Source organism: Mustela nivalis (assembly GCF_964662115.1).
Source record: "Mustela nivalis genome assembly, chromosome: 1".
NCBI classification, from domain to species: Eukaryota; Metazoa; Chordata; class Mammalia; order Carnivora; family Mustelidae; genus Mustela; species Mustela nivalis.
In genome coordinates this window covers 69057129-69071662 of record NC_139020.1, presented here as the reverse complement: position 1 = coordinate 69071662, position 14534 = coordinate 69057129, and the positions used below count along the sequence as shown (strand labels likewise).

The 14534-nt window shown below is 36.6% G+C and overlaps 1 protein-coding gene across 3 annotated transcripts in view; it reads left to right on the top strand.

Annotated features, from left to right (window-relative positions):
* Nucleotides 1-14534, top strand: part of SLC9A9 (solute carrier family 9 member A9) — a 679861-nt gene that overhangs the window by 274619 nt on the left and 390708 nt on the right. For all 3 annotated transcript variants that reach the window (XM_082713071.1, XM_082713070.1, XM_082713072.1), the window contains one exon: nucleotides 3098-3213. In XM_082713071.1, coding sequence (XP_082569197.1) covers nucleotides 3098-3213 — 116 coding nt within the window. The remainder of the gene's footprint in view (nucleotides 1-3097; nucleotides 3214-14534) is intronic.

Sequence of the window (14534 nt, the reverse complement as noted above, 5' to 3'; positions counted from 1 at the left end):
GTTAATGGTTTTACTTTTTTTAGCTTCCCAGTTAACATAGTTATAACTAGTTTTCATTAATAATAAAATGACAAAAGCTACCATTTATAAAGAAGGGTGTGGCACATGGTATAGACACACTAATTATTGGATTATTATAATTACCAATGATGATGACCATTGTTATTGGTATTGAGCTTGCAATGAACTGGACATTCATTTCATTTTTGGTAATATCTCAAGTAAGCCATTGGAATTATAGTTATTTTATGTCCAGGAGTTGATTTGAAGTAAATAAACTAATTGTGGTTAGGCGTGTGTGTGTGTGTGTGTGTGTGTGTGTGTGTGTACATTTGTGTGTGTTTCTCCTGATTTCAAAGCAACTCAAAAGCTTTATAGAGTTGGTGGTTAAGGCTGTAGGCTTTAGCATCCAGCTCTCTCATAAGCTAATTTATGTTACCTTAGTCAAGTTATCAAATGTCTCTGAGTCCTAATTTTCTCATATGTAAAAAGGAATAATTATAGAACCTAATTTATAGAATTTTGAAGATTAAGTGACACAATAAATATCTATTGTGTTACATAATAGCATTTGGTAATGTATGTTGTTATTTATTTTTTGTTATTACTATTTTTTAAAAGAGCTGGAAAAATGTAGAAAAGCAAAAAGAAAAGTAGTCACATTTAATTTCATTATTTAACCACTATTAACATTTTAGATTATATACCTCTGGTCTCTTCCTGTTTGTATGCATGCCTAAGTCTGTTCAATTTTTATAAAATTAGAAATTATTATTTGTTACCACTTTATAATTTGCTTCATCAGTTTACTTTTCTGTGTCTAATATAAAATCTTATATATAGTAGTATTAATTGCATATGAGTCTGCATATGTATGTTTTATAATTTATTCACTGGATATTTAGATTTCTTTGAATTTTTCACTCTTATAAACAAGAGAAATCTAATATAATTTGAATACACACCTTTTGGTACATATTGAATTAATTTTTGGCATAAGTTTGTAGGCAACCATTTAATAAGCCATAGAATATTTCAAAATTGATACTTTAATTAAGGCTTTAATTTAATTTCCATCTTCTAGTTTCTATATAATCTTCCCAAGTCTAGATAGTATATATGCATATTTTTTTTCACCTAATCTAATGGCTTCTGTGCAATATGGGAAAAGTCATTTTAATTCTAAACCTAGATTCCCAGTCTGTAAAATTAATTAATAAGTATAAAATTCAGAAATAAAGTCACAGGTCATAAAGTTTATATTGGTTCTGGAGCCTGTTGATGCTCAATATTTGAAGGCTAATTCAAATGAGAAAGGGCTGTGGCGAAGTTAGGTTAGTACCCAAAGAGGCTGAAGGTATGACTATCGGAGAGCATTCCCGTCAATGTTTTAACTGCCCCGATTGTCCCAGTGTTGATCCCATTTGCAGATTCCAGTTCAGAGCATGATACAATCAACAGATATAAATCAAATTTATGGTAATTTTTATTGTTATCTATCTGGTAAAATGTATGGTTCATAAGAGCAGGAATCTTTGTTTTCTTCGCTGATGTATTTTAAGAACTTAGCACAGAGCTTGAAACAGAGTAGGGATTAAATAATAAATGTCTGTTGAATGAACAAATATACTGAATGAAGCTACCCTGCTCCTGTCAACAGGCTGCATGACCTAGTAACTGGCAGAATACCCTTCCCAGCATGAGTGTGAGTAAACGGCCATGATTGAGACCTCTTAGACTTGTCTCTTCCAGTAACCATTGTTGTGTCCCATGACAAAGCCTTTCTCAGAAATGTTAATACCTTCAGCTTCGTTAAGATTCAGCCTTCTCACTATAGTTTGCATTCTTCAGAGTAATGTTGGCCCTCTCTGCTCAAACCCATTTTGGCTTAACAATCACAACTCAGAGGGTAGTATTATTTCCAAGTTCTTAGCGATACTCCATTGTTGTGCCTTTGTACAACCTAGAACCACCACCTAATAGGATAGCTGTGAGTATATTATATGGGACAGTATATAATATAAAATAGAGAACTATTCATCTAGGCAATATTCTGTGGGGGTTAAAAGCCTGGGCTAAGGAGTCAGTTCCCCACAGTTCAGATCTGGTTTGTCTGCATTTTCATTGACATTATAATTTCTAATCTGTTTTCTAGCCTTTTTAGCCATGCTCACAACTTAGAACATTTTTAAAGAAATTTATTTTCAAAGCATGTGAATATTTTTAAACATACATCTATTGGTCTGAGAATCTATAATTTCTAAAGACTCTCAGAGTCACTAATAGTGATTTTACTATGGTCCAGTTCACCAATCTCTGTATTTCCTCTACTAGGATTTTGGCAACAATCAGTCAGTTAAATAAATAAATACAATTTAAAAGCTATAGAGTGACAAATGATGACCAAGATAGATAAGCTATGTTCCATGCTGTGTTTGGTAAGCTTAAAAACCTTTTATATTCTCATGAAAAGAATAGCTATCCTTGCAAGATCAAAACATAAACCTTTCAGGATTCATTTTCAACAACATATTGAAGTTATAGGAGTTCTTTACTAACAGTGATTCTGTACCCAGTATGAAAGTATCTTGACATTAGCAGTGGTAGAGACCCATCTATTGTAAAGCAACTTGTTGACTGGGTGTGCTATGTGTGACAAATATCCTCTTCATTGCAGTGACAGACTTGAAATTTGAACACATTTCAGACATCCCTACCACACAAAACAATGAAAACTGAAAAACAATCCATTTACAGATGTTAACCCAGCTGCTATATTTGTGGCCATAATTTGCTATGCCATATTTGACAGATTATTTTTTATATCCTTGAGATGTATTTATTTTCATTGAAATATGCTATAAAATATTCTTTTACCTTTTACCAGGTGAATGAATTGGGATATTTGGTTAAAATGTATTTCATAGTCAAGAGATTTATACAGTGTACTGAGAGCTAGCATGACCGTGAATTGGCAGAGTGGCAGTAATTTGTGCATCATGCTTATTCAGGAAACACATTAGAATGTTAGCTATGATAGCATGGATTTGCACAGGATTCAGCATAATGTTTGAAGATCTTATTTTTCTCTTAACAGGTTAATTATGTATGGCTTTGTGAAAGCTATGGTATATGCCGGCCAGTTGAAAAATGGAGACTTCCATTTCACTGACTGTTTGTTTTTTGGTTCACTGATGTCTGCTACAGATCCAGGTAATTGTTCAAATAGTATGGTGTTGTTTTTTTGGTTTTTTTCTTTTTAAGAATCAAACATTTAAATTAAATGTTTCTCTAAAGACCATCACCTGATTCTATATCATAATAATTCCATATTCCTCTTCACTTGCAGTTGACACATGTGTTAGAGATTTAAAAAAGAAAGGAAAGAAATAGGTGAATATCTTAATAGCTTTCAAAAAATGGATCTGAAAACAATTTCAGTGGTGGGAAGTTCAGACTTTAAAATTCATTATAGCTTATTTCTTTAGAATGTATAGTCATTTTGAGCTATAGGCCTTATTTTTTTCTCCAACTTGTCTTCTTTCAAAAGTGATCTGTTGAATTAAATGGTAAAAAATATTTTCAAAAAGATTGTTTATGGGTGCCTGGGTGGTTCAGTCAGTTAAGCATCTGCCTTTAGTTCAGGTCATGATTCAAGGGTTCTGTGTTTGAGTCCTGCACTGCGGTCCCTGCTCAGAAGGGATTCTGCTTCTCTCACTCCCACTACCCCTTATCCCTGCTTGTGTTCTTTCTCTCTTGCTTTCTCTCTCTCAAATAAATTAATTAAATCTTAAAAAATATTGTTTACTATGGAGCTTTTCAAACACATAAAGAGTAGGGAGAATAATAAAAAGAATTTTCGTATACCCTTTAGCAATTACCAATATGGCCAGTATTTTTGTCTATACCCCCTGTACACTTCCTTTTATCATAACTGGATTATGTTAGAGTAAATCTCAGACATTGTATCATTTTATTTGTAAATATTTTGAAAAATGAACATTGCCATTATGAAACCTAAAAATATTTATAATTGTTCCTTAATATTATCAAAGAGGTAATCTGTTCAAATATCCTCAAATGTCATTTTATCATTATCATTGTTAGTTTGTGTAATAGTTTGAATTAGGACCAAATGAGGGCTGCATGTTACAATTGATTAATATGACTATTGAGTCTCTTTTAATTTATATGTTCCTCCTCCATCTTCTATTTTTGTCAGTTATTTGTTTAGAGAAAAAATAAGCAATTTGTCTTATAACTGAAATGAATATGGCTCCTTAAAATATTCTCCTATACCGCTTTATTTCTTGTAAAACTGATGGTTAAATCTAGAGGCTTAATGAGATTCATGTTCATCTTTTTGGGCAAGATTACTTTATAGGTGGTGCTGCGAGTTTCTAAAGCAAAACACCGCATAGTAATTAGTGACTCAGCTGTCAACCTTACTCACCACACTATTGCAGTTTCTCCAACAAAAACCACCAGAATACATCTGTAACTAAACAAGTTGTGTTTATTACATGTTATAATGAGAGAAAATGCACACCAAAGGAAACATAGAACCTTTCAGAGAGTGTTAGAAAGGATTCATTATAGGCTTGGACTTATATTTGGTGATTTTAGAGAGGGTTTAAGGAATTGGAGCTTTGCTCTAGATAAGATGCTGTCAGGAAACAGAAATGCTTGGGGGGGAAAGAGCAAAGGCAGAGGGAGAGAAAGAATCTTAAGCAGTTTCCACACCTAGCGTGTGAGCCCAACTCTGGGCTCAATCTCCTGACCCTGAGATCATGACCTGAGCCAAAATCAAGAGCTAGATGGTTAACTGACTGAGCCGCCCAGACACCCCAGTTTTTGTTTTGATCCCTCATGGTCACAGAGTGACCTTGTCTGATGTTGTTCTATGAAATTGTCCGTGTGCAACAGGAGAACACCAAGGGTAGGAGGATAATACTGGGTCATTCTAAGAATTTTTAAGAGCTGTTTTGTCTCTCTTAGAATAACCCTCTGACGAGTGGTATTGGCACCATGTGTTCGCTTGTTGTAAATGTAGACTCTCAGGCTCAATCCCAGAGCTACCAAATTGGATTCTAGAATTGAACAATATTCTAAAGTCATTCATATGCACATCAAAGTTTGGGAAGCATTACCTTTTAGAATTCCCCATTTTAGCTAAAGATTTTAGTATGTATTGATGGTTACTGCTTAGTTAGTCCAGTATTAATTAGGGGTTACAAGTTAGTGATATGCTAATCCTATCCTAATTTTTGTATTTATTAGCTAGTTTTCTCCTATAAATAAGCAGCTTTCCAGATGAACTTTTAAAGATTATTTATTTATTTTTTTGACAGAGTGGGAGATCACAAGTAGACAGAGAGGCAGGCAGAGAGAGGGGGGAAGCAGGCTCCCCACAGAGCAGAGAACCGGATGCGGGGCTTGATCCCAGGACTCTGAGATCATGACCTGAGCCAAAAGCAGAGGCCCAACCCACTGAGCCACCCAGGCATCCTTCCAGATTAACTTTTAAGTACCCCATGATATCATTTGAACAAAACAGCAGGATAAATGAGTGATTCTTTCCCTTTATTTACTAATTTTCAAAATAATGAATTGTTTCCTTAGCATTCTCTACATATGATCAAAGAGATTTCTTTTTTAAAGTATTATTTCAACACATGGATTTTAACATGGTTGATATGTTTGGAGCTACTGCTATCATTATCCTTTTTTTTTTTAATTTTATAATTTTAGAAACAATATTTTTATCCCCAGGGGTACAGGTCTGTGAATCACCAGGTTTACATACTTCACAGCACTCACCAAAGCACATACCCTCCCCACAATGTCCACATCCCCATCCCCCTTCTCCCAACCCCCCTACCCCCAACAACCCTCAGTTTGTTTTGTGAGATTAAGAGTCACTTATGGTTTGTCTCCCTCCCAATCCCATCTTGTTTCATGGATTCTTCTCCAATCTACTTAAGCCCCCATGCTGCATCACCACTTCCTGTTATCAGGGAGATCATATGATAGTTGTCTTTCTCTGCTTGACTTATTTCGCTAAGCATGATACACTCTAGTTCCATCCATGTTGTCGCAAATGGCAAGATTTCATTTCTTTTGATGGCTGCATAGTATTCCATTGTGTATATATACCACCTCTTCTTTATCCATTCATCTGTTAATGGATATCTAGGTTCTTTCCATAGTTTGGCTATTGTGGACATTGCTGCTATAAACATTCGGGTGCACGTGCCCTTTTGGATCACTACATTTGTATCTTTAGGGTAAATACCCAATAGTGCAATTGCTGGGTCATAGGGCAGTTCTATTTTCAACATTTTGAGGAATCTCCATGCTGTTTTCCAGAGTGGTTGCACCAGCTTGCATTCCCACCAACCATGTAGGAGGGTTCCCCTTTCTCCGCATCCTCGCCAACATCTGTCATTTCCTGACATGTTGATTTTCGCCATTCTGAGTGGTGTGAGGTGATATCTCACTGTGGTTTTAATTTGTATTTCCCTGATGCCCAGTGATATGGAGCACTTTTTCATGTGTCTGTTGGCCATCTGGATGTCTTCTTTCCAGAAATGTCTGTTCATGTCCTCTGCCCATTTCTTGATTGGATTATTTGTTCTTTGGGTGTAGAGTTTGCTAAGTTCTTTATAGATTTTGGACACTAGTCCTTTATCTGATATGTCGTTTGCAAATATCTTCTCCCATTCTGTCAGTTGTCTTTTGATTTTGTTAACTGTTTCCTTTGCTGTGCAAAAGCTTTTGATCTTGATGAAATCCCAATAGTTCATTTTTGCCCTTGCTTCCCTTGCCTTTGGCGATGTTCCTAGGAAGATGTTGCTGCGGCTGAGGTCGAAGAGGTTGCTGCCTGTGTTCTCCTCAAGGATTTTGATGGATTCCTTTCTCACATTGAGGTCCTTCATCCATTTTGAGTCTATTTTTGTGTGTGGTGTAAGGAAATGGTCCAATTTCATTTTTCTGCATGTGGATGTCCAATTTTCCCAACACCATTCATTGAAGAGGCTGTCTTTTTTCCACTGGACATTCTTTCCTGCTTTGTTGAAGATTAGTTGACCATAGAGTTGAGGGTCTATTTCTGGACTCTCTATTCTGTTCCATTGATCTATGTGTCTGTTTTTGTGCCAGTACCATACTGTCTTGATGATGACAGCTTTGTAACAGAGCTTGAAGTCCGGAATTGTGATGCCATCAACTTTGGCTTTCTTTTTCAATATCCCTTTGGCTATTCGAGGCCTTTTCTGGTTCCATATAAATTTTAGAATTATTTGTTCCATTTCTTTGAAAAAGATGGATGGTACTTTGATAGGAATTGCATTAAATGTGTAGATTGCTTTAGGTAGCATAGACATTTTCACAATATTTATTCTTCCAACCCAGGAGCATGGAACATTTTTCCATTTCTTTCTGTCTTCCTCAATTTCTTTCATGAGTATTTTATAGTTTTCTGAGTATAGATTCTGTGCCTCTTTGGTTAGGTTTATTCCTAGGTATCTTATGGTTTTGGATGCAATTGTAAATGGGATGGACTCCTTAATTTCTCTTTCTTCTGTCTTGTTGTTGGTGTAGAGAAATGCAACTGATTTCTGTGCATTGATTTTATATCCTGACACTTTACTGAATTCCCGTACAAGTTATAGCAGTTTTGGAGTGGAGTCTTTTGGGTTTTCCACATATAGTATCATATCATCTGTGAAGAGTGATAATTTGACTTCTTCTTTGCTGATTTGGATGCCTTTAATTTCCTTTTGTTGTCTGATTGCTGAGGCTAGGACTTCTAGTACTATGTTGAATAGCAGTGGTGATAATGGACATCCCTGCCGTGTTCCTGACCTTAGCGGATAAGCTTTCAGTTTTTCTCCATTGAGAATGATATTTGCGGTGGGTTTTTCATAGATGGCTTTGATGATATTGAGGTATGTGCCCTCTATCCCTACACTTTGAAGAGTTTTGATCAGGAAGGGATGCTGTACTTTGTCAAATGCTTTTTCAGCATCTATTGAGAGTATCATATGGTTCTTGTTCTTTCTTTTATTGATGTGTTGTATCACATTGATTGATTTGCAGATGTTGAACCAACCTTGCAGCCCTGGAATAAATCCCACTTGGTCGTGGTGAATAATCCTTTTAATGTACTGTTGAATCCTATTGGCTAGTATTTTGTTGAGTATTTTCGCATCTGTGTTCATCAAGGATATTGGTCTATAGCTCTCTTTTTTGATGGGATCCTTGTCTGCTTTGGGGATCAAGGTGATGCTGGCCTCATAAAATGAGTTTGGAAGTTTTCCTTCCATTTCTATTTTTTGGAACAGTTTCAGGAGAATAGGAATTACTTCTTCTTTCAATGTTTGGTAGAATTCCCCCGGGAAGCCATCTGGCCCTGGGCTTTTGTTTGTTTGGAGATTTTTAATGACTGTTTCAATCTCCTTACTGGTTATGGGTCTGTTCAGGCTTTGTATTTCTTCCTGGTTCAGTTGTGGTAGTTTATATGTTTCTAAGAATGCATCCATTTCTTCCAGATTGTCAAATTTGTTGGCGTAGAATTGCTCATAGTATGTTCTTATAATAGTTTGTATTTCTTTGGTGTTAGTTGTGATCTCTCCTCTTTCATTCATGATTTTATTTATTTGGGTCCTTTCTCTTTTCTTTTTGATAAGTCTGGCCAGGGGTTTATCAATTTTATAAATTCTTTCAAAGAACCAGCTCCTGGTTTCGTTGATTTGCTCTATTGTTTTTTTGGTTTCTATTTCATTGATTTCTGCTCTGATCTTTATGATTTCTCTTCTCCTGCTGGGCTTAGGGTTTCTTTCTTGTTCTTTCTCCAGCTCCTTTAGGTGTAGGGTTAGTTTGTGTACCTGAGACCTTTCTTGTTTCTTGAGGAAGGCTTGTACTGCTATATATTTTCCTCTCAGGACTGCCTTTGTTGTGTCCCACAGATTTTGAACTGTTGTGTTTTCATTATCATTTGTTTCCATGATTTTTTTCAATTCTTCTTTAATTTCCCGGTTGACCCATTCATTCTTTAGAAGGATGCTGTTTAGTCTCCATGTATTTGGGTTCTTTCCAAACTTCATCTTGTGGTTGAGTTCTAGCTTCAGAGCATTATGGTCTGAAAATATGCAGGGAATGATCTCAATCTTTTGATACCGGTTGAGTCCTGATTTAAGACCGAGGATGTGATCTATTCTGGAGAATGTTCCATGTGCACTAGAGAAGAATGTGTATTCTGTTGCTTTGGGATGAAATGTTCTGAATATATCTGTGGTGTCCATCTGGTCCAGTGTGTCGTTTAAGGCCTTTATTTCCTTGCTGATCTTTTGCTTGGATGATCTGTCCATTTCAGTGAGGGGAGTGTTAAAGTCCCCTACTATTATTGTATTATTGTTGATGTGTTTCTTTGATTTTGTTATTAATTGGTTTATATAGTTGGCTGCTCCCACGTTGGGGGCATAGATATTTAAAATTGTTAAATCTTCTTGTTGGGCAGACCCTTTGAGTATGATATAGTGTCCTTCCTCATCTCTTATTATAGTCTTTGGCTTAAAATCTAATTGATCTGATATAAGGATTGCCACTCCTGCTTTCTTCTGATGTCCATTAGCATGGTAAATTCTTTTCCACCCCCTTACTTTAAATCTGGAGGTGTCTTCGGGCTTAAAGTGAGTTTCTTGGAGGCAACATATAGATGGGTTTTGTTTTTTTATCTATTCTGATACCCTGTGTCTTTTAACAGGGGCATTTAGCCCATTAATATTCAGGGTAACTATTGAGAGATATGAATTTAGTGCCATTGTATTGCCTGTAAGGTGACTGTTACTGTATATGGTCTCTGTTCCTTTCTGATCTACCACTTGTAGGCTCTCTCTTTGCTTAGAGGATCCCTTTCAATATTTCCTGTAGAGCTGGTTTGGTGTTTGCAAATTCTTTCAGTTTTTGTTTGTCCTGGAAGCTTTTAATCTCTCCTTCTATTTTCAATGATAGCCTAGCTGGATATAGTATTCTTGGCTGCATGTTTTTCTCGTTTAGTGCTCTGAAAATATCATGCCAGCTCTTTCTGGCCTGCCAGGTCTCTGTGGATAAGTCAGCTGCCAATCTAATATTTTTACCATTGTATGTTACAGACTTCTTTTCCAGGGCTGCTTTCAGGATTTTCTCTTTGTCACTGAGACTTGTAAATTTTACTATTAGGTGACGGGGTGTGGGCCTATTCTTATTGATTTTGAGGGGTGTTCTCTGAACCTCCTGAATTTTGATGCTTGTTCCCTTTGCCATATTGGGGAAATTCTCCCCAGTAATTCTCTCCAGTATACCTTCTGCTCCCCTCTCTCTTTCTTCTTCTTCTGGAATCCCAATTATTCTAATGTTGTTTCGTCTTATGGTGTCACTTATCTCTCGAATTCTCCCCTCGTGGTCCAGTAGCTGTTTGTCCCTCTTTTGCTCAGCTTCTTTATTCTCTGTCATTTGGTCTTCTATATCACTAATTCTTTCTTCTGCCTCATTTATCCTAGCAGTGAGAGCCTCCATTTTTTATTGCACCTCATTAATAGCTTTTTTTATTTCAACTTGGTTAGATTTTAGTTCTTTTATCCCTCCAGAAAGGGCTTTTATATCTCCCAAGAGGGTTTCTCTAATATCTTCCATGCCTTTTTCGAGCCCGGCTAGAACCTTGAGAATTGACATTCTGAACTCTAGATCTGACATAGTACCAATGTCTGTATTGATTACGTCCCTAGCCTTTGGTACTGCCTCTTGTTCTTTTTTTGTGGTGAATTTTTCCGCGTTGTCATTTTGTCCAGATAAGAGTATATGAAGGAGCAAGGAAAATACTAAAAGGGTGGCAACAACCCTAGGAACATATGCTTTAACCAAATCAGAAGAGATCCCAAATCATGAGGGAGGAGAAAGGGGATAAAAAGAGGTTCAAAAAGAAAGAAAGAAAAAAAAAGAAAGAAAAAAGAAAAAAGAAAGTAAAGAAAAGAATTTTAAAAAAGAAAACAAAGAAAAATATAAAATAGAAAATATATATATATTAGATAAACTAGTTAAAAATGTTAAAAAAAAGAAAAGGGTAAAAGTTAAAAAAAATTTTAGCAGAAGAAGAGAAAAAAAATGAAAAAGAAAAAAAATTAAATTAACTGCAAGACTAAAAAAATCACAGGGAGAAAGCCATGAGTTCCGTGCTTTGCTTTCTCCTCCTCTGGAATTCTACTGCTCTCCTTGGTATTGAAACCGCACTCCTTGGTAGGTGAACTTGGTCTTGGCTCGATTTCTTGTTGATCTTCTGGGGGAGGGGCGTGGTGTAGTGATTCTCAAGTGTCTTTGCCCCAGGCGGAATTGCACCACCCTTACCAGGGGCTGAGTAATCCCCTTGGGTTTGCTTTCAGGAGCTTTTGTTCCCTGAGTGCTTTCCATAGATTTCTGGAGGATGGGAATACAAATGGTGGCCTCCTGGTCTCCGGCCCGGAGAAGCTGAGAGCCTGGGGCCCCACTCCTCAGTGTGCCCTCAGAGAACAGTGCCCAGTTACTCCCGTCTGCCTGACCTCCGGCCGCGCTCTGAGCTCACCGAGCCTGCGACTGGTTCAAGGTAACCCCAAGCTGTGAGCTCACTGTCGGCTCTGTCTTGTAGCTGGCTTTCCCGTTCCAATACCCGCAAGCTCTGCAACACTCAGACACCCCCGATCCTTCTTTGACCCTGCTGGACCTGAGGCCACGCTGACCCCACGTGGGCTTCGCCCCGGTTTAGCCTCTGGAGCGATGTCCCTCAGCGGAACAGACTTTTAAAAGTCCCAATTTTGTGCTCCGTTGCTCCGGGGCTTGCTGGGAGCCGGCCCCTCCCCCTGGGGTCTATCTTCCCGTCACTTTGGATTCACTTCTCCGCCAGTCCTACTTTTCAGAAAGTGGTTGTTTTTCTATTTCCAGAATTGCTGTTCTTCTTCTCTTCGATCTGCCGAAGGATTTGTAGGTGTTTGCAATCTTTAGATAAGTTATCTAGCTGATCTCCTGCTAGCTGAAGTAGTCTCAGCCTGCTACTTCTCTGCCATCTTGACTCCTCCTATTATCATTATCCTTTTTGATGTTCAAAATACTCCAACTTGACAACTGAGAGCTTCTTCAAGTTTCTCCTATATTCTTTTGTCATGACCCCAATGGTCTTTCATAGATTCTTTTCTTTGGGTAGGACTATATGTTCCAACCTTATTTTGGGTGTTTCCCATACCCTGACTTGGAACCAGCCACTTCTAAGAGGGATAATTAATTAGAGACCAAAATTTGGGAACTAGGGGTTTTCATTGCTATTGGATTGGTCATTGTTTCTAGATATTTTTATTTGTTTTGAAGGAGAAATAATATCACAAATTTATGTTAATATTTTCAGTTCAAATTTAGGATTACAGAAACTTTAGTTAACTGCCTAAAGTTTTTATTTTATTATTTCTTATGCTTAATTTTCTTCTTATTATTACATAAATAATTTCTTACTTCCTTAAAATAAATATTTTCAAAATTATGCTATGCATATTATTTAAAATTATGATTATTGAAAATTTCTTAAGGTTTCCTTGTGGTTCTTTTTAACCTTTGGTTATATCCGACTAGGGATAAACAGTTAAAAATTACTGTTTGAAGAGCTCTTGAAATCATTCCTCTGTGGGTTCTATCTTGTGAATATACGATAATGTTCATTTATATCATTTTGTTTTTAACTTTTGTTTTAAAAGTAAAGAGCTATAGAATTCCAAAATGAAAACCATAGAACCAGAACAAGCGACATCTAACTTCTATTCCTTATCCCCTCTACCCTAACATTCCAGCCATTTTGATTGGTCTTTCATTTACCCTTCTATTTTTAATCTAATACACAAACACACATACCCTACTATATGGTACTATACAAATGGTTCTTCAACTTACTCTTCTTAACAGTATTTTAGAGAGTACTCAATAGCAATATGCAAAGATCTCTCTTATTTTTTTCCTTTGCAATTATGACTGGTGTTGCAACTAATTATACTAAAATAAACACCTTTCCACATTTTTCCAATGCTTCTTTGGAATAGATTTGTAGAAACAAGTTAAAAGGTAAATATATTTTTCCTAGATGCCAAATTTCTCTCCATAAAGTTTGCACCATTTTGCATTCACACTAGCAACATATGACAGTACCTATTCTTCACAAATTTTTCAATGCAGAATTCTGTCACAGTTTTGGATTTTTATTTCTACAGTAGGTGAGGATTTGTGTCTCCCTCTGGTTTGACTTAGTCTTTCTCTTATTATGAATAAGGCTAAATATTTTTTCATATGTTTAAGGGACATACACATTTTTTCCCTGGAAATGAACCATTTATAAGATGGCTTTGCTTGAATAGGGTTGTTAATTTTTATTTTTCAAGTTTTAGAAGCCTTTAACATATTAGCGATATTAACCTTTTGTCTGTAATATAAGTTACAAATATTTTTCCAAATGTCCGTTTTATTTTGTTTATGGTATGAGGGAGGAAAATATTTTTTTAATGCATGATGTTGACTTGTTTCCTAGAAGAAGATGGAATAAAAGTAGTGTCAGATTAGGAATTTGTGGTCTAAATTAGAGGAGCAGAGTCCTAGTGTAGAGGGACAGACTGTTCCATCTTCAGGGTTAGAGACAGCTCAGCCACCAGATCATTGCCGAAAGAGCTCATGCTTCACTCTCACAGCCCAAGGGAAATGTAGAAGTTCCTTGGTAGCCTCGGGAAGCATGAACTCAAGATGATATATTTTCAACCCATCAGTGAATTCTAGTTGAGGTTGTTCTTTTCTGCCCATATATGGACATTTTGCCTTTAATGGTCAAGTCCCATTTTGTGTTACCTTTGCACAATCAGCATGTCAAAAAGCATTGCATCCATTGTTCCTGGTCCCAATGCCAAAGGCCAAGTCTGTTGCCTTCTATTGAGTGATTCAGCCAGCTCCAAGCACAATTGTATCATGTTAAAGCTTTTCTCCTTCTGTGGCTGGTGATATCCCTGAGGTTATGTTTATATGACACAGGAAAACTGATTGAAATAGAAAAATAAATCCAACTTGGTAAGATGGATATTTATCTGCATTGTGTCAAACAATTGAGTTGACTAAACTTTTCAAAACACAGAATTGACTCACAGCCATAAAGAGAATTCTGGGAACCAAATCTATTTTCCAAGTCTGGCACCAGCTGTGCAACTTTGGATACCATTTAGCCTTTCTAGATTTTATGTGTTCTTGGAAGTGGAAGATATTTGATTTCATTTCTCCCAACCCCTTCATTTTACAGATGAAGAAACTGACTTTTCATCTGTAAAATGAAAAGTTTCAACTAGAGCCCTTTCCAGTTTTAACATTCCCTGTATTTTATTTCTGTAAGATTGGTTTTCATTTTAAAACAAGCTTTTGTATTAAAGAAAGTTAAAAATCAACCCAAAGCCCACCCCATCCCCAGCCCAGCCCAGTCCCAAGCATTCTTGTGTTCTAACCCTGATTCA